The sequence below is a fragment of the Pecten maximus genome, chromosome 1 (assembly GCF_902652985.1).
Source record: "Pecten maximus chromosome 1, xPecMax1.1, whole genome shotgun sequence".
Classification (NCBI taxonomy): Eukaryota; Metazoa; Mollusca; class Bivalvia; order Pectinida; family Pectinidae; genus Pecten; species Pecten maximus.
The window spans coordinates 15,767,812-15,794,606 of NC_047015.1; the positions used below are offsets into that span (position 1 = coordinate 15,767,812).

Genomic DNA, 26,795 nt, shown 5'->3' on the forward strand with positions numbered 1-26,795 from the left:
TGGTCCACATTAATTGAGAATTTGACCTGTGACCTTTGGTGACCCAAATAATGACCTTCGGTACATATTCACACTGTAATATGATATGCATATAAAAAGTATACGACATTGGTCCACATTGATTAATAGTTTGACCTTTGACCCTTCATGACCCATATAATGACCTTTGAAATAGCTTAACACTGTTACAAGATATTCATGTAACATGTACACGATATTGATCGCCATTGATTAACAATTTGACCTGTGACCTTTGATGACCCATATAATGACCTTTGCTATAACTAACTCATCACCGTTATAGGATGTTCATATAACATGTACACGATATTGATCGACATTGATAAACAATTTCACCTTTGACCTTTGGTGACCCAGATAATGACCTTTCGTATAACTTATCACCTTTCTTAGATATGCATATGAAATGTATACGACATTGGTCCACATTAATTAAGAATTTGATCTTTGACCTTTGATGACCCATATAATGACCTTTGGTAAAACTTTCACTGTTATTAGATATTCATATGACGTGTACACGATAATTATCGACATTGATAAACAATTTAACCTATGACATTTCGTGACCCAGATAATGACCTTTCGTAACATTTTCAACGTTACACCGGCCCTTGTTGAACAAGACATCATCTATAATAGGTATTGATCATCTCTTAGAATGTTTTTCGTTTCAAACAACTTCCATAACTACCTACTAGTAGTGGGGGAAATGTCGGGTTGTACTGGCTAATGGCCTACCATAAGTTAGGATTAACGTAGACACCAGACGTTATATCTACTACGGACTTCGTTGGGGATGACCCTCGAATACATAACGTTTGTAGCGAGAGAGCAGGTGTTTTTCATGGTTTCAGAAAAACCACACGTTCTTCAGATTAATTGACGAACAGGAAACACTAGATATGGGGTATCATCTGCTTGGTGTGACGTCATCAGAGACCAGATATAAGATCCCAGTGCCTCGCTGTATCTTGAAAAGGCGTATTTAAAATATTTTGGCTAATTTAACTCTTTGAAACTTAAATCATGGCCAAGGTACATTTGAACAGACTTCCTAACCTTCACCGAAGCAAACTACAAGCAAACTATCAGATCTCTGAACCTTTAGTTTATTGAAAAGTCATGAAAATATTTTAGTCTATTTGACCCCTGTGACCTTAAATGAAGGTGAAGGTAATTCATTTGAACGAACTTTGTAGCCCTACAATTTGCACTAATTTAACCTTTCACTTGAGGTCAAGGTCACAGTTACATAACGGCAGTGCACTGCAGTCAAATGTTTCACCAGAAACTTTCATCGATAAAGACTTGGCGTGAAAGTATCAACATTTTGCTTGATATCGATATTCATTTTTTTCATACAATGCTCACTTGGAGGTACTATTTTCATCAGAAAATGCTAAAATTGCATTGACCAGTCCATTCAAAATGGCGCCGTCTTGTGAAGTGAAATATTGTAAGGACACAACATCAAAGATTATACTATTGATCCCCTCGGTTTTTAATTTCATTTTTTTCCTATATATACATTCTTTCATATTCATGATACACAATATACTCATTGGAAACCATTCCTACCCGTACATGACCTTTTATTCATTTTACAATATTACCTTTTTTGGACTATCAGCCTTCTGACTATCTGGCCTTTGGACTATTTGGCCTTTGAACTATAAGACATTCAGTATAATAGAAATCACCCTTCATTCGAAGGAGACGCAATTATAAGATCTCTATAAATGGGAACCTTTTCACATTTGATTGTGAATGGCACTGACTGGATGTCGGACACTGCAGGTAGGCAACACTAGCATGCTGATTTACAAATTAACTACAGCCAATCACTGAACAAGTAAGTATAGAAAGAGTATAACACATCACATATCAGGTAATGCTTTATTTTACCATTGGTTGTTATGTACAGTGTGTACAATGAGTGAGGTACCAGACAAGGTGTACAAAACATTCACAAACCTCTTAAATACTCCTCTGTACATCATAGCCATGTCCCAATGAAATTTTAGTTTGACTGATACAGTCCAGAAAACTTCATGTCAACGAAATGCAGTACTATTCATGCTAGAGTTTTGTACTGTTCCATCTCTGGCTCATTCAGTGAAAGTCAATTAGTATTAGTTTATCATTCAAAGTTATACAAAGGCCCATGGAGAAAGTTAATTACTAACAGCTTGTCAAGTATACCTGTATCAGCACCAAGTAGGATTTCCATCCCACAGTGTAAACTTTTATTACCAGAAAGTAAGTAATTACTATAGCTAGTTGTCCACTTGTGACAAATAATACTTCTTTTTTTTCGCCTTTCACTTTTCCAAATTATTATTCTCTTAAAATTATCAAAACTACATCAAAATGAAAAATGAAAATCATACATAATATGTAGACTCTAGCATGAAAAGCCAAAAGTATTCCATAAAAAATGCCCCTAGAGCTGTCCATTGTATACCACTTGTACACACATTTATATACATCACAACTTTATTACATGACAAGTGATCCCAGAGGGATCTTGGTGTCTACCAATGAATGATCCATATCAGTCAAATGAAAGACTGAACTTTTCTCTTCTTTTCCATTCTTTCACTCTTCTTTCAAAACATTTAATAACTTTATATAACATATAGCAGGAGCAACCTGCAATTGTCAAAATCCAAGATGGCTATCTGTCAGCTACCGTATGTTGTTTTCCGATCAGTCACAAGATCCCTTCAGCACTTTCTGAGAAAATGCGATAACAAGAATTGTTTATGGAGGGACAGACGAACAGACGGATGACTGATTAAGGATGCATGGAGATTAAATTTCTCTCGCCCTGGACAGGAATATCCGCAGGTTTACTTGGTCGAGATTTTCTTATCTCACCCTAGGGAAAAGACAAGCTACACGTGCTCTTTGAATGTGCTCTTGTTCTTGATAGGATGACGTCACTATGACCTGACCCGGAACATTTGAATGTTAAATATCAATATTATTCACACAAAAAATTAAAATAAGTATTAATTATCAGATTTAACCGAGAGTTTGGTGTTCTTTTTGACAAGCTAATCAGAACTATATTTTGTATGAAATCAACACCGTAAGGTGTAAAGCGTTTGCTGCAGCTTTATCACAACAGTCATCCGCCGTCCATGTGTTGTTGTTTACATACGATTGGATTTGGTTCACACTTAGATTGAAAAACAGGGCAAGAGAGAAATAATCATTCACCCCTTTTTGGGATGAGATAGGGGGATCTCAACCCTCAGAGGGAGATTGTTAAGTTCCTGAACACTCGGCAAGCCTCGTGTTTGGAAATTTAACGATCTCCCTCCTCGGGCTGAGATCCCCCTATCTCACCCCAAAAGGGGTGAAAGATTCTATTAATCTGATGATGGTGGATTAAAAAGCTGTTTGTCAGCTTTTATATGCTGCTAGGACAGACCATGGTTTTGCATTTCATGAATAAAAGCAAAATAAATCTGTCAGTTTTTATGTTCAAATAAACTTAATTAAAATATTTCAATTATAATCAGTAGCCACTTTATCACCCATTCTACCCTTTATCTCTCACAAAATATTTCAGCAGTTGTGGCTAAGCTTTCTTAATCAAGGTTATATTATATCTACCTTGCATGTGGACACCTTCAACATGTTAATACATGCATAACATTTGTTGTTCTGGTTTCAAAAATGATTAAAGAATGTCAGTTGAAAAAAAAACCCAATTATTGATAGTTTTAGAGCTCATTATTCCGCTCTGGGATGAACAATCCACACTTGAAATGTCACGTCAGCCATTCATCTAGAAAAAAAACCTAACCAAATTTTCAGTCAAAATAAATGCAAAATATCTGGACAAGAAGCTTTTGAAAGAAAGAGTTGACAGACTGATGTTTCACCATGGCAGGCATGCTAAATATAAGGCTTCTTGCACTTTTCTACATTTACTACTTTCTACAAATTAACTACAGCGATATCATATCCTACCCCTCAAATGACTAAATACAGTAATAAAGGCTAGTTACAGCGAAAGCATTAAACACAAATACCAGGCAACTGACTAACTACAGTAATTTAAACACACACACATACCAGACTATTGACTAACTACAGTGATATCACACACATACACCGGACTACTGACTAACTACAGTGTTATCCCACACATACACCGGACTACTGACTAACTACAGTGATATCACACACACACACATACCAGGCTACTGACTAACTACAGTGATATCACACACACATACCAGGCTACTGACTAACTACAGCGATATCACACACACATACCAGGCTAATGACTAACTACAGTGATATCATACATACATATCAGGCTACTGACTAACTACAGTGATATCACACACACACATACCAGGCTACTGACTAACTACAGTGATATCACACATACCAGACTACTGACTAACTACAGTGATATCATACATACCTGGCTACTGACTAACTACAGTGATATCATACATACCTGGCTACTGACTAACTACAGTGATATCATACATACATACCAGGCTACTGACTAACTACAGTGATATCACACATACCTGGCTACTGACTAACTACAGTGATATCATACATACATACCAGGCTACTGACTAACTACAGTGATATCATACATACATACCAGGCTACTGACTAACTACAGTGATATCACACACACATACCAGGCTACTGACTAACTACAGTGATATCATACATACATACCAGACTACTGATTAACTACAGTGATATCACACACACATACCAGGCTACTGACTAACTACAGTGATATCATACATACATACCAGGCTACTGACTAACTACAGCGATATCACACATACATACCTGGCTACTTACTAAATACAGTGATATCATACATACATACCAGACTACTGACTAACTACAGTGATATCACACACACATATCAGGCTACTGACTAACTACAGTGATATCACACACACATACCAGGCTACTGACTAACTACAGTGATATCACACACACATACCTGGCTACTGACTAACTACAGTGATATCACACACATATCAGGCTACTGACTAACTACAGTGATATCACACACATACCAGGCTACTGACTAACTACAGTGATATCACACACACATACCAGGCTACTGACTAACTACAGTGATATCACACACATACACCGGACTACTGACTAACTACAGTGATATCATACATACATACCTGGCTACTGACTAACTACAGTGATATCACACACACATATCAGGCTACTGACTAACTACAGTGATATCACACACACATACCAGGCTACTGACTAACTACAGTGATATCACACACACATACACCGACTACTGACTAACTACAGTGATATCATACACACATACCAGGCTACTGACTAACTACAGTGATATCATACACACATACCAGGCTACTGACTAACTACAGTGATATCACACACATACACCGGACTACTGACTAACTACAGCGATATCACACATACATACCTGGCTACTGACTAACTACAGAGATATCACACATACATATCAGGCTACTGACTAACTACAGTGATATCACACACATACACAGGCTACTGACTTACTACAGTGATACCACACACACATACCAGGCTACTGACTAACTACAGCAATATCACACATACATACCAGGCTACTGACTAACTACAGTGATATCACACACACATACCAGGCTACTGACTAACTACAGCGATATCACACATACATACCTGGCTACTTACTAAATACAGTGATATCATAAACAGCTTTTGACTAACTAGTGATATCATAAACAGCCACTGACTAATTAAGGTGATATCATAAATAGCTTTGGACTAACTACAGCGATATAAACAGCTATTGACTAACTATAGTTACTTTTTACATAAACCTATATATCTACCTACAGTGATATTGTACATCTGATGATTCATACAAAATCTATGATACTGACTTAGTAATGGAATACTCACAATGAATTTTCGGCACCTTCTGATTTTGACTTTGTAAGAAATATATATAGACATCTATATAACTTATTCTTACAAATGTAAAGATATATACAATAAATATCAACAAATACAACAAAAAGAAAAGGGAACATTCAAAACAGGTTTCCATATTTGTAAGAAAGAATTGACCACAGATATCCGAAAAAAATAATTAAGAAAGGATTAATGAAGTTCCCTGACATGTCAATTTCAATAAATTGAATCAACAGGCAAAGCAATATTCATTTTTGCTGAATTATATTTATACTTGTAAAGAGCCCTAGTAAGGAAATCTGACAGTTGTTTCCCAAATACATTCAAACTTAATACTGTAGAATCAAGAATATTTTGTGAACAATGATGGATAACTTTTTTAGACAAAAACAAATACATACATATGAAAAAATTATGAAAGTAGATATAATATTTCAATTTTCAAAACTTAAGGGCTGAAGAGGTGGTGTTCAAACTTGAAAAGAGGAAATACATTTACTGTTTTAAGTCTCTGAAGTGAGCTGACAGTCAATATAAACTCTCTTTCTCTCTCTCTCTCTCTCTCTCTCTATATATATATATATATATAAAACAATTCTATATACAAAAATATTTACATTCATCTATGTACATGTATTATTATACATAATGGTTTAGAAAACCATGTAAAAATACAATACTGTATTCATACATCTAAGTATACATACTTTATTTCTTATTTTACATCTATTGGAATTTAGTGATAGAATACAAAATTAGCCCCTATCTTCTCAAAACCTAGCAAGTTAGTTAGGCACAATAATGAAGAATTGATGCTGTAAAAATTCTTCCAATTTGACCTGATCGATAAAAAATTTGACAAACAACAATAATCAATGGTTTGCCAGGATCAATGGACATGGTGAACTCATCCTTAAATTTGTTTATTAGAAAGCTTAAGTCTAAAACCCAACAACTACCTGCTAATCGATGAGAAAAGCAGAACTAAACAGTGAGCAATATCTTGTCTAATATGTAAATGTCACGGTAGCTAATTTGACACCCTCCTAATCAGAAACATCAACAAATTCATACATGTATTGTAATAATCATTTGAATAAACTCTGTATTGAAACTTTTGGCATGAATGAAAATTGTATTCTGTGATAATAATTAATGATGAATACAAGCCCTCCCAAATCTGTAAGGTAACATTATCAAACAGTAACTAAACAGGCAAGTCTTTAACAACTACTTAACAACATTTTAACTGAGCCTTAGTGTGAAAAGCATCCCATCACAACCAGGGGAGACAATGCATACACATAACAACTGCACTACATCTCTATGAGCACAATTAATGTAAGCTGGTGTAATATGCTACAAAAATGTTGTAAAACAAGCATACTGGGTATTGCTAACACAATACAATTGTACATCCATATCCCACACTGGCCCCCAATTAAAATAGTAACAGTGACCTTGACCTCTACACAAAAACCCAGAAACTCGAACTTGATCTGCACCTACTCATCATAGTGAAGTTACATACCAACTTTCACCAACATACCTTGAAGGTCTTGAAGCGTGGTTGAGAAAAGTGCGGAAAACTGAGTGAACAGACTGACAGCTGGACGGGTAGACAGACAGGGATGAAGGCTTTAGGTTAAAGGCTGACTAATCAAACAGGCTATTGCTAACACAAATCTCAACCAATGCAAAAAAAAATTCTAGTTTAAGATTACACCATACATAACATCTGAACAGAGGGTTATTAAATTACTCCCAAAGTTTCTCTTTTGAACTTTCCAGTTGTTATTTAAAGAACTACCTTGAGAATGCTCCAATATAAATTTGCACATTTAAAATAACATTTTAACTCACAATCTATTTAAGATCATTTCTTGTATTGGTGTGTTGCATGAAAAAGATATAAAATATATGGTTTAAGCTTTGTATGATGCAACATCGAAGTTTCACTATTGCACTATTGTGCATGATGTTAAACCTTCTAAATTGCAGTGTTAATAGGTTTTGTTGGCAGGCTGCCAGGTTGTGCTTTCTCTGTTTCTGGACCAATGATAACTTCTGTAGACACAACAGGTGTGCTTTTTACTATTTTTGGACAGCTGATCGCTTCTGTAGACACAAAAAGTGTGTTTTCTCTGTTTCTGGCGCATTGACGACTTCTGTAGACAAGACTTGAGCTTTCTCTGTTTCTGGACCAATGATAATTTCTGTGGACACAACAGGTGTGCTTTTTACTATTTCTGTACTGCTGATCGCTTCTGTAGACACAAAAAGTGTTTTCTCTGTTTCTGGCCCATTGACGACATCTGTAGACAAGACGTGAGCTTTCTCTGTTTCTGGCCCATTGACGACATCTGTAGACAAGACGTGAGCTTTCTCTGTTTCTGGCCTATTGATGACTTCTGTAGACAAGATGTGAGCTTTCTCTGTTTCTGGCCCATTGACGACTTCTGTAGACAAGACGTGAGCTTTCTCTGTTTCTGGCCCATTGATGACATCTGTAGACAAGACGTGAGCTTTCTCTGTTTCTGGCAAATTGACGACTTCTGTAGACAAGACGTGAGCTTTCTCTGTTTCTGGCCCATTGATGACTTCTGTAGACAAGATGTGAGCTTTCTCTGTTTCTGGCCCATTGACGACTTCTGTAGACAAGACGTGAGCTTTCTATGTTTCTGGCCCATTGATGACATCTGTAGACAAGACGTGAGCTTTCTCTGTTTCTGGCCCATTGATGACTTCTGTAGACATGATGTGAGCTTTCTCTGTTTCTGGCCCATTGATGACATCTGTAGACAAGACGTGAGCTTTCTCTGTTTCTGGCCCATTGATGACTTCTGTAGACAAGACGTGAGCTTTCTATGTTTCTGGCCCATTGATGACATCTGTAGACAAGACGTGAGCTTTCTCTGTTTCTGGCCCATTGATGACTTCTGTAGACATGATGTGAGCTTTCTCTGTTTCTGGCCCATTGATGACTTCTGTAGACAAGACGTGAGCTTTCTCTGTTTCTGGCCCATTGATGACATCTGTAGACAAGACGTGAGCTTTCTCTGTTTCTGGCCCATTGATGACTTCTGTAGACAAGACGTGAGCTTTCTCTGTTTCTGGCCCATTGATGACTTCTGTAGACAAGACGTGAGCTTTCTCTGTTTCTGGCCCATTGATGACATCTGTAGACAAGACGTGAGCTTTCTCTGTTTCTGGCCCATTGATGACTTCTGTAGACAAGACGTGAGCTTTCTCTGTTTCTGGCCCATTGATGACATCTGTAGACAAGACGTGAGCTTTCTCTGTTTCTGGCCCATTGATGACATCTGTAGACAAGACGTGAGCTTTCTCTGTTTCTGGCCCATTGATGACATCTGTAGACAAGACGTGAGCTTTCTCTGTTTCTGGCCCATTAATGACATCTGTGAGCAGGACAGGTGTGCTTTGATTTGTTGACAGCTAGTGACTTTGTAGACATGACAGATCTGCTTTCTGTTTCTGGACTGCTGATGGCATCTGTAGTACAACAGGTGTGCTCAGAACTGTCTGAACAGGTGTGCTTTCTCTATTTCTGGACTGCTAATGACTTCTGTAGACACAACAGGTGTACAGTCTACTTCAGGACCGTATATTGATGACTTCAGCAGATATAAAAAGTTAGCTTTCTCTATTTCAAGCTTTAGTAGTTGAAAGAATATACATAAACACAACAGGTGCATTTTCTTCTGAGACATTCTAGTATAGGCTTCCGTATCATAATGTATGTGCTTCCTGTATTTTTGGATTTAGTTGCTGGCTTCAGAAGACATGATGCTTTCTACACTGGTGGCCTGAGTAGTTGACACCTCATTACTTGCTGACTGTAGACACTCGCTGGGCTGTGCTGATTGTGAACACTCACTGGGCTGTGCTGACTCTGGACACATGCTGGGCTGTGCTGACTCTTGACACTCGCTGGGCTGTGCTGACTCTGGACACTTGCTGGGCTGTGCTGACTCTTGACACTCGCTGGGCTGTGCTGACTGTGGACACTCGCTGGGCTGTACTAACTCTGGACACTTGCGGAGCTGCTCACAAGTTTCTGTGTCGCACTCATCGTTCTCTACTCTATCACCAAGCCTAGAGTCAATGGAACAGCAACTTGATGATGTAGAAGATTTCCCATCATCTCCTTCATCATCACTGCTATCATAAACCTCTGCTCCCGGGAAACACATACCGACAAGGTGCAAGGTACAAGAATTGATTTTCTGAAAAAGAAATACATTCATTATATATATATTTATTAAGTGATGATTTCAGGAACATTCACTAATTTCAATTATATACGTTATATCCAACATCTCAATAATGTAAAACTTAAATGCATCGTCACAATGTAAATCTTATAATTACTATACCTCACACTAAAATTAGGGGTCAAGTTCACCAACTGGAATCTATATGCTCTAATACCGATATATAAAAGTAAAAAAAAACAAAGTTTAAATTAGGTTTTGCATTAAATAGTTAGCATTGAAATTATATATCCTTATATATAATTATATTACTATATGAAACATGTTAAAAAAAGATATATTCTTTTTTCCAAAAATCATTCATTCCAACTGTGATTAGTAATAGTACAAACCCCTACGTATACAGTAACACTGAAACCAAATATCAGAACCCTGACCTTGCACCAAAAACTTAAACCAACGTTGATGCCTATACCAGGGTGACAATATAAGCTCCTCCTCTCTTTGAGAGGCGATCGCGAGCTTATAAAGGAATATATATGAGAATTATTTACAAGTTGTACCTGACAGCAGCTGGATTGGAGAAAAAAAACCTGAGGAAGTTTTATCATTTTTTTCCCCATTCTGGAGGGTATTTTATTTTTAGCCATTGACAATTATATTGTAACATCATGGTACCACATATTTTTTTCATGGATGCGTGATTGGGTCCAGATCAAAGCACTTGGTGCTATATATATATATATATCAACAGGAGGGGAATTGATATAATCACTACTGTTGCTCTAAATATCTTATACTGAGTGAATAATATGTGAGCTTGATTTGGAAGGATTTCCTCTACATTATCATTTCCTATACTTACTGGTATATAAAACAGTACCTCAGCTCATAATCTACTGAATTTACAAGAAATGTGACTTAAAACTCTCCTACCATTCAGCCTGTTATGATAACTTACCATCTAGTCGCTTAGACAGACTGTCATGGCGTTTTGGCTGCCACATGCTCCTCATCATTTCTAGTTCTGATATCTCTTTGGAGCAGCTTGATCCCTGCTGAAAAGTCCTACTAGTCTCCAAGTCTGAATTCAGATCTCCTTCAGAACTACAGGTCACAACCCCTTTGTGTACCTCTACAGGTGGACTAACACCACATTCTTTGAGCACCACTGTGTTTGTAGCAGTCTTTTCTGATTCAGGGGCTACAGTAGAAAGTGCATCTTTTTGCTGCAGATTAGATGTGTCAGGTTCCACAGCACTTTCCATCACACTCTGCTGAGGATGGTTTAGTAACTTTTCTGATTCAACCTTGTCTTGTTCCAGGACAGACACAGTACTACACACATTTTCCTGTAAAGATTGCAGACACTGAACTTTATCCTCTAAAGGATAAATGGTGTTTTGGTGATCTGAACTTTGACCCTGGCCATCCTCCACTATGTTTGGATCACACTCTGAACTTTGACCTACAACAGAATCATGTGAATGGTGGTCCGCTATCACTTGGTTAGGACAACTCATTGTCACCGACATCTGTGAATCATTTGATTTCTTACCCAGATGATCCAGTTTACTATCAGTTTTATCAGTAGTGCTCTCCACAGGAAACACATCGTCTGTTACAGGGTAAGGGGGCGGGGTCCTGAGTTGGCCTTTAGTCACTTCTTCCATAGGTGGTTCAGACAGACTAGAAATGCCCTCCCACTGAAGTCTCTTACACAACTCACTTACAATGGTATCACAGTTGCCAAGCAGTTCAACATCAAAGGTCATGTTCTTGAGTGGTTCACGGTTAATCAAGATTTGTGGAACATCAGGAGGTAAAGAATCTGTTCAAATTCAATACAAAAAGATTTAATTTTGAAAGAAATTCAATAAGATATATTTCTGAAATGAATATAATATGAGTATGTGTGGAGGAAATTATCTGGGTAAGAAAGAGGGAAGTACTTCTTGTAGCTTCCACCATTCAGTATTTTTTAGTGGGTCCTATTATGTCTGAAATAGTTACCAATAAAAATATAAAAGATTGTCACAATCCCACATTTATTAAGTGATTAGATTTATTAGCAAAAATATTTGATTTGTAAAATATAAATTTAAGAGATACCAGTATTTGAATTGCATTATTCATAAATGAAAAGAAAAGATAATTATGAAGAAAACTAGAACTGTTTTCAGGTCCCCAATCCACCCCCAATTCCCACTTTGCCCCAAACACAGTTTGTAAATTAAGATAAAAAGGAGCAAAATTTCATATCAAAACAGTTAGCACAGGTGCACAACAGTTACTGTCTGCAGACAACAAAAGCGAAGTTTTGAAACAGAGCTGTCCAAACAAGATAAAGTCTACATCATAGTAAAAGGGGAACAACTGCAATAATAAGAGCTGTTGGAGAACAGTATAGCTCGTCACGCAAATGTTTGTCAATAAATAATTAAAATATATTAGTTGGTATGGTTTCGCAAATTGCTTTAATAATATTTATATTGTTTACTTGATCAGATTGTGTTTTGTGAATTCATGCAATTTTCAAAACCATACCAATTTATATATATATAAATTATTTATTGACAAACATTCAGGAGACAAGCTATGCTGTTATAGATTGAATGCATATATTAAATACAAATGTAATTGCTTTTGGACCTATTTCTTCAATTTTTTGATAAAATATTATCCTTATGAGAGGTGTCTCCCTTGAAAAATGTAGACCGGTATAAATTGTCTAATGTGAGCATTTTCACAGTTTTTTTTTCAGTTTCACTCCAAGAAGGGATAGTGTAACTCCAGAGGGACTCTTTTACCAAATATCAGCACCCTAGTACAATCATAAAGTGATGTGTTAATAGCTTTCCACATTTGCACAAATTTTTTTAATCTGTTTTTCCCCAAAAACATCTTTCAGTTTAAATCTGGCAAGGGATAGTTTAACCCCCACAGGAAACCTAATACCATGTATTACTACGCCTTTCAACACTCGCAACATAAACTTAACACAAAGTCCAAAGATTTAAAACGAAAAACAAAAAAATACAGATTTAAAATTGAAAAAATCCTATTTTTATTTTTAAAGTTTTACTCCAGGAAGGGGTTGTCTTACTCCATAGGGACTATATTGCCAAATATCAGCACCCTAGTACAATTATAAAGTGATTATTAATACCTTTGAACACTTGCACCAAAAACTTAACGCAGAAATATTCAAGTCCAAAAATTTGAAAAATCAGTTTTTTTCCCCAAAAAATCTTTTAGTTTAACTCTGGCAGGGGATAGTTTAACTCCAGAGGGACTCTATTGCCAATTATCAGCACCCTAGTACAATTATAAAGTGATGTATTAATACCTTTTAACACTTGCACCAAAAACTTAACGCAGAAATATTCAAGTCCAAAAATTTGAAAAATCAGTTTTTTTCCCCAAAAAATCTTTTAGTTTAACTCTGGCAGGGGATAGTTTAACTCCAGAGGGACTCTATTGCCAATTATCAGCACCCTAGTACAATTATAAAGTGATGTATTAATACCTTTTAACACTTGCACCAAAAACTTAACGCAAACATTTTCTAAGTCCAAAAATTGTCTAAGTCCAAAAATTTTCAAAAATCTGGTTTTCAAAAATCTTTTCCCCCCCAAAAAATCATTTAGTTTAACTCTGGCAGGGGATAGTTTAACTCCCACAGGAATCATATAACCATAAATTACTATGCCTTTCAACACTTGCACCAAAAACTTAACATTTGAAAAACCAACGCCGACGCCGGAGTGACAACATAAGCTCTCACTCTTCTTCGAAGAGACAAGCTAAAAACTAGTGGATCCAAAATATAGGCACATGTACACAACATGAGGATGTGATGACTACATCACTGATTTTGTACAAAATTAAAGATACATTTCCATCTTCCCTTCCCCTATCATATAAATCTGACAATAAACAACTTAACATGGAAGCAAATCTAACTGAAAAAATCTTACTTGGAATGAGAGCAACCGGACGAACTTTCAACGATGACCCAATGACGATGAGAAGGTCACAGTTATCCTTATCAGCGGCCATCTGCTGATGGAATTCTTCGGGGAGACTTTCTCCAAAAAAGACTATGTCTGGCTTCATCACTGCTGTAGTGTCCTCTAAGGGGCACTTAGGACAGTGGGGGATCACCTGTCAACATAAATCAGTCCACATACATTACCACACAAAATCCCCAGAATGTAGTATGTACAGTACAGAAACATTCTTGTGCTACACAGAATCTAATAGACAATGAATAAACCAACACTAGAAAAAAGCTTCCCTTATTATCAACACAGAATATTTGGTTATCAAAGTTCTTCATTTGGCTATTGTATTGTTTTATAATAAGGGGAATAATTCATGAAATGATTGCAATGAACAAGAGGGCTAAATGCCTTCTTCATGTCGATTTTGTGTGTGCAACCCACTCCCCTTGCAGACACTGCCTGTCAATAATTAATTAAAAACAAGTCAGTAATTGCCCCTGTTACGATTGACATTTATATTAAATTAGTCTTATGTAGTGATCAGTGGAGGGAGGTGTTTCTTTATTCAGCATCACAGCACTGCTAGTGACAGCCATTCATTGGTCACTTGGTAATTTAATTATCATGATATTTAGACCAACAAATGATGTATAGTACCAAAATAACAGTTTACTCCTTGCTAGAAATTCACAAAATATTCAATCTTAGAACATACCTGTTTGAAAATATCTGCCTTAATATCATCTGCAGTCATCTTGTGCTTGCAAACCATACAAGTAGCATTGGCAAATGATCCTAGAGGAAATCAATAAAATGTATTATTCAGTAAATCAGTACTTAAATTAGCATTTGATTTCATCATATATTTGTAAATGAAACAAGCCATCACATACCTGTACTAATAATTGATGAAGCACTATATGGCTGAACATATTTTTATTTCAGAATTTAATTTGATCACTCAAGACAAGACTTGTTGAATCTCTTACCGTGGCACTGAATGACACTGGTTATGCCTGCCACTTGCTCCAGAGTATCTATATTCTGTGTATAGTTACGAAGAAGCTTTCCCTGCATTTCCAACATTTTGATGAATTTGTGAGATTTGGATGGTTCAAACTGGCCTGGGTAGATTTCCTATGAATAAATCACAAGCTGATTGTTGTAGAAAATTTACATTTTGTGTCAACTTGGTAAACTGGTACATTGAAGATCTTTTTAAAGTCATTGAATATGAAAATCAAATTGTAGTAACCAACTTTTCTGTGTGATGGAATGATGACCTAGAAACAACACAGCATGCTGACTTCCGTTACTGTATGCTAGCTCTTAGTGAGCTCCAACAAATCAATAGCAAAACCAGAAAAAGGTCTGATTTTTATACTTCATGAGCATTGCAATTGAGCCAAAAATGTTCCCTTCATGTAGACGGATGAGTGAGGCGTTTTTTATGAACCTTACCATTTACAAATTTTTAGGGGTCCCCTATCCACAAGTGTAACCAATCATCTATGTATTTTACTTTAATAACATAGTTATTTGTTAAACCACCCCTCCCACATGCATTCACCCGCCCATGTATTCACATATATATCTGTCATTACATGCAGCTACAGCCATAGAACCATTAATTACCTTTGCAAATTTGAAAAATGGTCTGGGGTCAGCTCTGAAGTATTTGATATCAAACATTGCCTGAGGATCAGGCAGATCTGGAAAGTCGACAGCTAGTCGGGCATAAATTCCATTTCTGGACCTGAAGTCGGGAATACCACAGGACACTGACACCTAAAACGAAGACGAAATGTTACATCATACAAAAACTTATATTACTTTTCAGTGGATTGTCGAGATAATTATGGTAATATACAAAACAGGAAATAAACATTATAACAAACAAAATGAGGTTATATCAGAAATATACCGCAGTAATACCAGCCATTTCCTTATAATTTTTTTTTAGAAAACTTAATTTGTAATATTAATGTATTACAAAGGGTACGAAGGCTCCGTAAGTATCATTTTAAGACATATCTACATCAATATGTCTATCAGAATGAATGATGAATTTCAATGAAAAACTCTTGAATAAAATCATACAATGAAAAACTCTTAAATAAAATCATCTGTATTTTAGAAAGGTGAAAATTCAGAGTGGTATATACTTCATTGGAAAGGGGGATAATTGCAACAAACAGGTTGTTAAACATTTTATTTCTGCTTCAAAATGGAGACCTTTTCAATTTAACACTTCAACATCAATTTTAGAACAGATTTATTAGGGAGTTGATTACAAGGTTAAAATACACAGCTTAAAAAAGAAATTACCCTGTCATATAATGAAAATACTATACAGATTGGTGGATATGCCTTACCCCTGCTCCAGTCAACACCATGATCTTACTGCAAGTCTTCATAAGATGTAGAACATCCTCCAAGGTATTAACATGGGGCAGTTTCTTCCTAGGTGGAGGTTCAGACATGATATTGACAATTATTTTCCACAGTGTAAAATCATCCATGTCTTCTGGGATGAGCACATCTGACATTATTAGGTCATTGAGAATAATACGAGGATTTATTCCTGTCATCATCTGATCCTGAACCCACATCATGGAACCTGGTTTATAAACAGTAGAGACATTATGTGTGTGAATGTTTTAGACTTGATAAAGTAATTCTGAAACTTAAGCTGCCATAAACAAATTGGCCGGGATATACATGTACTGAAATCCAAACACCCTCTAGGAGATGTTTTCTCACCCACTCTTGACACATCACATGTACCTACCAGGAGATGTTGTTTGCCAGGCATCCTCACTCAGTCCAGACATGTCACTGACATCACTCAAGTTGTCTGTATCGTCCACTTTAGCATCATTATCCTCCTCCTAGACAAAGATAACCTTACATTGAATAGTTTGACCTACATCGTGTTCATAACTTCATACAAAATTATCAGCAGTTATACCAATACACTGTTCTTCTAACATCAGGGATAAGAGATAATTTGTATGGTATATATATATATTATGACACTGAATTTCTTCTCAGCTATTTTCTTTGATCATGATAAACAGAAGGAAATAGGCCCACTTTAATTTTTTTTTTTTTTTTTTTTATAAAATTTCAATTAAATTTCATTGAAAAGAATTCATGTTAAAAACTTGACCTATGACATTTGTAACAATAGTTTGTGAAATAAGTGTAAGGATGATAAGGATTATGAATTGTTAGATGTTCAAATTTAATAGGCTAGAAGGAAACAACTTCATCATGAAACATAACAAGCGGGCTGAGATTTGTTATTGATATATATCATAATCATAGGAACATGTGATTTAAGATCACATAACAAATTTCGCTCATGCCTTATTTTGATTTCCGAGATAAAAATATATTACTGAAAGCAAACTAAAATACACAAATTATATAACTTTTATCATTTCATTTTGAATTTATATACAATTAAAAGTACTTTTTTTAGATAATTTTTTTTTCAACTACCACATAAACCATGTCCTGGTATCCTGTAGATTAAACTATTGTTTTCATTGTGAAGTCTGCATACTAATTTATACTAAAACACTGGTCACAAATACAAATGGTATACTCACAACACTTTTCTGTTCATGGTGTCCTAGGTCGACAGTTTCCCCATTTAAGCTGTCCTGCTTAGTCACTTCATAATTACCATTCACTAAAATCAGAAAAGTTCATACATTATATATAAAGATTATGAGAATAACCATTTGAAAGTACCACAATAAGACAGATTTTCTAAGAATTTGTGTTACAAAGTTTATTAAATTAATCTCTTTCGCAAAGAACTATTGTACATAGTTAGAGAACAAATCAGAATTGGTGATAACCATTTTAGTATTGTAAAGGTTGTTTTTTCAAGTGGTCTTATTGTTGACTATTTTTCAAAACCATTGATCATGAACATTATCAAAACAATTTCTTCATGTTGACATTTTGATACATGAGAAACATGCAAGCATCACAAAACTTTTATATTGTATCAAAACTATAGGTGACATCATCAGTTATTGACATTGTGTCACAATCAATCGTGACAAGAATTGATCTCTGAATTGGTTTTAAATTATGGTTAATTTTTCTGGTCGTTTTCATTAAAAAAGGCATTTATGGAAATTATTCATCTGCAATACAATGTTATATTTAAGGTATACACATACATTTGTAATCTATATAGCTATCAACTAGTTCAATATGTGGCAAATGGTTACACTGTTTATTTCTGATAATTATATAGTAGTGAGTGGTTTGTTTGAAAAATGAAAAATTGCCATGAAAAAAGTAGCCCAAGTTTTCTCTGGCACTAACATTCCAGGTCTGGTGTAGGGCCAGATCTAGAGCGCACTACTATTTGGAAATGTGAAATTATCCAACCCTATTAAACAGGGTTTGGAGTCGTTACCTACCTTACATGTATGGATAAATGATATATTTATATCCCCAAACACCCATTTAATTCAATATATTGGTTTCTTTTCCATCATATAGACCCTTGCAATTGCCTTACATTGGTAAATATTTCTCACCATTTTGTAAGTGACAGTGCAACTAACCACCTAAATCGGAATGCAATGGAGCAAATATATAATAGCCAAAATGTTAATTTTTAGTGATATAAAAAGGGGAGGTAATTTCCAGCTGATGTTGGGACCAGATGCAAGTCTCGTCCCACAGCCATGCTACACAATAATAAAATACTGGTTTATACTTGTACATTTGCTGGAATTCTCAGTGTGTACAACACAACTTTCAGTATCTTCAAAACTCCACTGATCTATATGGTGAAACAACATAATATAGGTCACCATGACCTAGTTTATATCAAACATAAACATTGACATATCATACATTCTACTAACCATTTTATTTGAGTATTGATAAAAAAGGAGTTAAACCCTTTCGATCCTACATTTTCATTAAGGTGTCATCAAATGTATGCCCATAAAATATGGTTTATTTACTAATTTCCCCAATTAAAGGGACATAACACAAACTATTTCCAAACTCCGATACCTATATCGGAAGAATTCACGTTGCTATGGTTCGTATGAGATCCATGTCCATTTCTTACTCCTGGTGAATCGATATCAAATGTACAGGAAATGTCACAGTCGCCAGAAGTGCTATCTGGTTCTATCCTTTGGCGTTTTGATGGGACCTCTTCCAAAATCTTCACGTCTTCCGCCATTTTCTTCTTTGGTAGCAGCACCGCATGCGCACTGGGAATTTCTAATTTTCAGGGGAGTCATCATTATTTATCTTGATAGTAAAATAGGACACATATTATCTGAATATACACATCAACTTTGACTAACTTATTACTTTTGTAATATTTTTATTACGTTTGTTTTCATCCATGAACCATTTAGATAAGTTTTACTTATTTGGAAAGCCCCTATCGTCTGTTCGCTCCCTGGAATATGTAAATGATAGCCCGACGATGGAAGCGATCTTACAACATGAATGTAGAGAAGAAGATGATTTCTACAAAATTCTTAATTGTAGCGAGCATTCGTCGGTATGTTATGTTAACGCGATCAAACATTCTATGTAAAACCATGTCGTGTTGTCAATAATTCATAGAATCGTAAAATCATGATCTATCTATCATACTTCAGGCCTCCTAATAATTAGGTCAAGCATCAATCCGAAAGTAGGCGCCTGTCAGTTCACTAATGCAACAGAGCATTGTGTCAATTCAAGACATTCAAAAACAAGATAAAATTATAGAAAGTATTTTCAAAACCACGGATTCACAATTGCAAGCTGACACTATAAATGTATACATGTAAAAGTAGACCTACTATGTTGTAGGCTGTCTAAGACTAGGCCCAGTACACCACTCGCTTTAGTGTGTTGAACTGGACTGAGTTGATGGGCGGTAAATGGTTAGAGTGTCTGTCTAGAATTTCGTGGTTACAGGTGCAATATGCTAACAATGTAACAGGAGGGGAAAATTCAACAAAAAGGTACAACAGCTAGAGTACGTATTAGTACGTTATTAAACTGCACAAAATAAATCTATGATAAGAGTCATATAATACAATGACATATGTCACTGTGCACACAGTGGTGACCGTAATATATTCTACGGTCATCAAAGATGGATGCAGGCGAAATCGGTGAGTTTCGTTTTTTTACCGAATTTGCTAGTTTATGACAACATTGAAAGTTTCTGAGGCGAGTCGTAGGAAGATTTTAACATGCTGTTTCGAAATATCATATAATATATTCTTGACAATAACCCATTTTAAGGTAGGAAGCGTTGGAAAAATATGTCCGAGATGGTAATAGACTTGACAAAGCGTAGCTGATTCTACTGCTATACATCATACCAACTTGTATACTTCTTTGATTCTATTTAATTTCACTATCTCGTCACACTGTTTTAGAACCTGGCATCATAAGAATCATGATAGAGATGAAAATCCTAAAAAAAAAAATTGGTTGAGTCTTTAACCATCTCGGACACTATATAAATAAGTGCTAGTATGCTTCACATTGGTCAATAGTCTGAAGAAGGTGACAGTGTAGTCATTGAAACGTCACAATCTTAAATATCATATTGGTTGTGTTATATAATTTCTATCATATTTACATTATCAACCTGAAGAAAATGTTCCAGAATATACTAAACAACTGTTATTAGCTCACCTGGTCTGAAGTAACGTACCAAGGCTAGCTTATGCCATCCAACTATTGTATGTCCATACATTCAAACAAATTGTTCTTAACCACTGATTTAATGTTAACCTAATTTAGCTAGAAGTATCCCTAGGTGGTGGGGATTCAAAATTGTGCAAATGGTGATCAAGGTTGCATGACTGGCCAAACGGAGGGAGCTATCGGGAACAGAGCAAAACGGGGCAAATTACTTCTCTTACACAATGCACTTTATATCACTCATACTTAACTGGAAACATCCATAGTTGGTGGGGATTCAAATGGTGGGAGAGGTCTGAGAAATGAGGCCAAAAAGGGGCCAAAAAGGAAGTCAAAATTAGTTACCAGGTATTAATGTTGAGTGCTTTTCAGCTTAATTTGCTTTGAATGTATCTTCTTTGGATCCAAAAGCTAAATGTTTGTTTAAGAACATTGCAATATTTGCTTAGTACCAAACTGGAAAAAGGATTTGTAAAATAACTTACAGGGGAGAGTTTTGCTATAATCACAGAATTATCCAAGTGAACGATACAGGCCTTATGGGTCCTTGTATTTTGATAATTTGGAGAAGTTATGGATACAACAGAGTATCGGGCATTGTACTACAGAGCACCTGGATTAATATCTAACTCAAAATATAATCACTGCCTTAAAAGTAACAGCCACGACCACCATATCTACAACCTACTTCTCCAATGCCTTAACAAAACTTTATAGTTTATTGTTCCATCTGATCTTTACAGACAGAACAGATAAATACAGAGTACAAGATCCTTGCATTGGAATGTCATCCTGATAAAAATCCTAATGATCGTGCTGCAGGTAAGTCTCACATAACACTAATGTCTTCATTTAGATTTAGTTTCCCTCTGTGTTCTTACATCAGTTTAGTAATACACTGTATATACCCGTATTGATTTAATGAAATAACAAAATATATCTATAATAAACCAGGCACCCCCAGACCAGATGGGTACTCTAACCAAACTGTCTTTAGCTGAAGTGTGTGGTTATAGACACCCCTAGATGTTCTTACCAAGTATGTAGCAAGTGAATAGAGATTTGCATCTCTCAACTAAATGGATGCTTAAAATTGAGCTATATACCAGTGACTGATGATTGATGATGCAGACAGTGTCCTGTTTTATAGGGAAATTTTATTAAATTATCAAATTGCTCTTAGTCCGGCATATGTCTGCATGACTTCTGCCATCCTTAAACAGTTCTTATTATCGTTATTTCTTGAGAAGCACTGGATTGACCATTGTCAAATTTTATATGTAGGTTTCCCCAGATCCCTATAGCTGTGCATGTTTAATTTTGAGACTGATGGGAAAAGTTGGAATTTGTTATCACTACTTCGCAGAAAGTTCCTCATGGATCTTTCATAAATTTTGTATGTTGGTTAACCTTGATGTCTAGTTTCGCATATTGAATTTGGTGACTGATTAGAAAACAAAATGGCTGACAGCTGTGACCATCTTTGATTTTGATAAAGACTTGTTATCATTAGTTCTTCAGAAGTATTAGGGTAATATTTCTCAAACTCGATGTGTAGGTTCCCCTTGGTCCTTAGTTGTGACCATTTAATTTTGATTTGAAAACAAAGTGGTTGACAGGTGGCCATCTTTGATTTAGGCAGTCGAAGTTCGTTATTGCTATTTCATGTTCACAGAAAGTTCTTCTTTGACTCCTCTAAGATTTTATTCTTTGATTCTTCTTGGTATTAAATAATTTAAAGGAAAAAAGAAAAAGTAGAGAAATGATTAGTTTTACATATACGTAACCCAATAAAGTTCCTTCACCGTTGGGCACCAAGGTCTCTTTGGGATCTATTGTTTAAATATTCACCTGCAAAGACAAGACTATCTACATCCTTAATTTCCATGTATTCTACTTGGATAAAAAAGTGTTTTCATTAGTTTGAAATTTGAAAAATCTTACGTTCATATTTTGGTTTGTGCAAGTACATGAGCAATGTTTATATTCCCGTAATTTCACTGGTTTCTTGCATGTGTGAAAAAAATAAAACTGTCTTTGAAAAGTTAATAGTAAGTGGATAATATCTCTACCTACCTGGTACATGTACTAGTTCGGTGTTTGCTATAAGAAACTTACAGCTTTGTTGCTTTTTAAAGAAGAAAAATTTGCACGAATTCAAAGAGCAAAGGAGGTGTTGAGTGATCAGGAGACAAGGAAAAAATATGATCAGTGGAAGAATTCTGGGATCGCAATGTCCTATGACCAGTGGTGTGGTTTACGGGATTCTGTCCAGACGGTGAGTTAATGATAGTGAGAAGAGGATTGTAAACTTCATATTTTATCATTTCGGAAATGTGTCGGTACACTGCAATCCTTTTTGGACATATTCTATTTCCTTGGTCGATATGAAGTCAGAAGTGTTTGATACTTGTCGATATGAGTGGTTCCGTTGTCACCACCTAGTTCTCATTTTGAGAATGTGACTTACCCAGATCTGTATGATACTTACCCTTTCTGGAAACCTTGTATTCTTATCCTACATTTTCAGGGGTCGCCATAAAAATCTAGATTTTTTTTTTTTGTATTTTGCCCTCAGTTTATCAATTTTGAGTTAGAATAGTGGGTTCTTTGTTATATTGGTACTCTCTATTGTTTTTGTTCTTAACATTTCATCAGTGACAAGTACTCAAGTCACTGAAGTGAGTGATATGTTTTGACCTGCTTACCTAATTTAAAAAAAACTAATTTCGAATTTCAACCCACTCGGTGAGCTAGTCATATGTTGTCTTCTAACAACTCTAGTTATTATTAGGATCACTTGTATTGTAGTAGTTTTAGAGTAATAATACCATGCCTGATTATAATCCAACTATAACATACTCTTTTACCACCCTGTAATAAACTCCTACTTTGAGTCTGAGGTTATGTGCTGCCCCCTATTGACTTATACCAGTAATGAAATTAAATGACCTCATTTAAAATTACATCTAAATATCATAACGACAATAATTCACATTTTTTAAAATCTTGATGACCTATTTGGTTGAACCACTACAAGGTTTTTATTGTAGTCCATGCACTGGGCATCGGTTAAACCTCAACCCATGTTGGACCACCCTGATCACAAGAGAAATGAACCAAGCCACCGGCCAGTCACGCATGTTAATCCTGCCACAAACCAGTTCAGTAACCAAGGTACAGATAAAATATACCCAAAACATACATAAAACAATCCAAGATCTAATTAAATTTCTAATATTCATATCTCAGAAATGTAAGTTTCAATATCACCAGTAGAGTGTCATAATACTATCTATATATATTTTTTTTTTGAGAGAGTAAAGCAGTTGTAACTGTAATCATCTGTGTAAACATTTCAGAATAAAACGGATGTTGAGTGCCTGTTTAAATTACGTATATATACTGCCCTAATGTATAGTACACAGCACTGCATTGATATCTGAAACTAGGTTGACCACATTGGAAATCATAATGGAAGTTTTTCATTTTTTGCTACTAGTATTAGAGAAATGCATGTAGTCTACAAAGTGAAGACATTGCTTTACTGTTACAGCCAAAAGAGACCCTTCCTCAGCTCCGTGGGAGAGGGATGCAGCTTCTGATACTTTGTCCAAATTTAGAAACTATGAAATTTGATGACGATCATAGCTGTAGACAGCTGTAGTAAGGAGGAGGATCAAGAGTTTGTGATTACCTGGTAATTCTTAGAGATAATTATTTAAATTCATTTTATGCATGATATTTTATTATTTACCAGTATTTCATAAAAGGGTTTAACTTGTCTGGCATCATTGAAAAAGTTTTTTGAGAATAGAAAAAAATATGTATGTGTAATGCTGTATTTACCCTATTTATCAGCCATCCCCATATTAGAGCTATCTCCCTCGACGGCCCTACCTGTATCTAGTTCGAGACCAGCTCAAGATGCTATGTATTAAACATCTCTTTGTCTGCATCATAATCTATAGTTATCTCCCCTTTATCCAGTCATTTTATAACATGGCTGATTCAAAGTGTCCTTTATTTCCCCAAAGTTTCCTGGTGATACTGATAACATCACAGTATCAGTCTCACCCAAGCTACCACTTTAAAATCTTCTGTATAACTTGTGAAGTGGCTATTGACCATTACAATATGTATGTGTGGTGCCTATAAAATTGTCATGAAAATTGGTAAAAATTCATTAAAAATAAATGTTTAGGTCATGGGTGTTAATGATAGTGAATGTGATAATACAATCCAATGATGATTTGAAGTACAGTATTGGTAATGTCATTTAAAAGCTGGAATGAGGAAGTGCTGTGCTGGAAAGACAAAGGATCATCCAGTAAGTTGGGAAGGATTTTTTCTTAACAAAATGAATAAACTGTTTACCATTTTCAATAAAAAAAATGTCAATAGTTAAATTTCAATATTTTAATACACTTACTCGTGAGAATTCAATGCTGCCATCTTGTTTAAATTGTTTTAAAATTTAAAATTTAAACATACAGTTGAAGAAAGTCTGTGTCATTTTTGGTGCACATTGATTCTCATATCATCATTTGTAGACCAGTCAGAAGTAAGACACTTTTGAGGAAAAAATAATCACTTGTTGCCAAAAACTGAACAGATCAGCAACAGTTTATTGGCAGGTGCATGTTAACAAATTTAACAGAATATACTTTCAGGATAACACAAAAAATATTATTGTGTGTTTTTGTTTGAATTTTTGTTCAGTACTGTATTTTAAAATGTGTTATATGCATAAGTGCACATTTATAAATGAATACTTTTAAAAATAATTTTTCATTCCAGTATCTATATCTGATGTAGCAAGTTTGCTCGATCAGAATTTCTTTATCAAGCATTCCATTTGAAAAGTTTTTTGTATTACGTGTCCATTGTAGTAATTTATGTACTGGTACATGATTACTTACAGTAACTTGTATCTGTGTTACAGTAATTTGTGTCTGTGTTACAGTAACTTGTGTCTGTGTTACAGTAATTTGTATCTGTGTTACAGTAACTTGTATCTGTGTTACAGTAACTTGTGTCTGTGTTACAGTAACTTGTATCTGTGTTACAGTAACTTGTATCTGTGTTACAGTAACTTGTATCTGTGTTACAGTAACTTGTGTCTGTGTTACAGTAACTTGTGTCTGTGTTACAGTAATTTGTGTCTGTGTTACAGTAACTTGTGTCTGTGTTACAGTAACTTGTATCTGTGTTACAGTAACTTGTATCTGTGTTACAGTAACTTGTGTCTGTGTTACAGTAACTTGTGTCTGTGTTACAGTAACTTGTATATGTGTTACAGTAACTTGTGTCTGTGTTACAGTAATTTGTGTCTGGGTTACAGTAACTTGTGTCTGTATGTGTTACAGTGACTTGTATCTGTGTTACAGTAAGTTGTGTCTGTATTACTGTAACTTGTATCTGTGTTACAGTAACTTGTGTCTGTGTTACAGTAACTTGTATCTGTGTTACTGTAACTTGTGTCTATGTTACAGTAACTTGTGTCTGTGTTACAGTAACTTGTGTCTGTGTTACAGTAACTTGTGTCTGTATGTGTTACAGTGACTTGTATCTGTGTTACAGTAAGTTGTGTCTGTATTACTGTAACTTGTATCTGTGTTACAGTAACTTGTATCTGTGTTACAGTAACTTGTGTCTGTGTTACAGTAACTTGTGTCTGTGTTACAGTAACTTGTGTCTGTGTTACAGTAACTTGTATCTGTGTTACAGTAACTTGTGTCTGTGATACAGTAACTTGTGTCTGTGTTACAGTAACTTGTGTCTGTGTTACAGTAACTTGTGTCTGTATGTGTTACAGTGACTTGTATCTGTGTTACAGTAAGTTGTGTCTGTA

General features: G+C 35.4%; 3 protein-coding genes across 3 annotated transcripts; 1 reads left to right on the plus strand and 2 right to left on the minus strand.

Annotated features, from left to right (window-relative positions):
• Positions 1-1,906: 1,906 nt before the first annotated feature.
• LOC117325925 (NAD-dependent protein deacetylase sirtuin-1-like) lies at positions 1,907-19,466 on the minus strand. The gene is given in 12 exon segments (XM_033882443.1): positions 1,907-4,471; positions 5,537-10,202; positions 10,204-10,241; positions 11,191-12,060; positions 14,210-14,396; positions 14,952-15,031; positions 15,226-15,373; positions 15,872-16,024; positions 16,612-16,856; positions 17,028-17,127; positions 17,854-17,936; positions 19,292-19,466. Coding segments are annotated over 11 exon segments (2,505 nt in total). The 3' UTR covers positions 1,907-4,471; positions 5,537-9,776.
• On the minus strand, positions 8,238-9,413 carry LOC117330590 (A-kinase anchor protein 5-like). Its single transcript, XM_033889041.1, has one exon. It carries the CDS (start codon positions 9,411-9,413, stop codon positions 8,238-8,240), a length of 1,176 nt encoding a protein of 391 aa, XP_033744932.1.
• Positions 19,467-19,591: 125 nt separating the features above from the next.
• On the plus strand, positions 19,592-26,018 carry LOC117325933 (J domain-containing protein-like). The gene is made up of 5 exons (XM_033882454.1): positions 19,592-19,796; positions 21,685-21,763; positions 23,080-23,219; positions 23,995-24,118; positions 24,498-26,018. Exons 1-5 carry the CDS (start codon positions 19,635-19,637, stop codon positions 24,578-24,580), a joined length of 588 nt encoding a protein of 195 aa, XP_033738345.1. The 5' UTR covers positions 19,592-19,634; the 3' UTR covers positions 24,581-26,018.
• The last annotated feature ends 777 nt before the right edge of the window (positions 26,019-26,795 follow it).

Bases quoted from the DNA above. Each gene is read 5' to 3' on its own strand.
- LOC117330590 (XM_033889041.1), bottom strand. From the start codon at position 9,413: ATGTCATTAATGGGCCAGAAACAGAGAAAGCTCACGTCTTGTCTACAG.
- LOC117325933 (XM_033882454.1), top strand. From the start codon at position 19,635: ATGAACCATTTAGATAAGTTTTACTTATTTGGAAAGCCCCTATCGTCT. The intron at 19,797-21,684 runs GTATGTTATGTT...TGATCTTTACAG, and splicing joins ATTGTAGCGAGCATTCGTCG to ACAGAACAGATAAATACAGA. The intron at 21,764-23,079 runs GTAAGTCTCACA...TGCTTTTTAAAG, and splicing joins TCCTAATGATCGTGCTGCAG to AAGAAAAATTTGCACGAATT.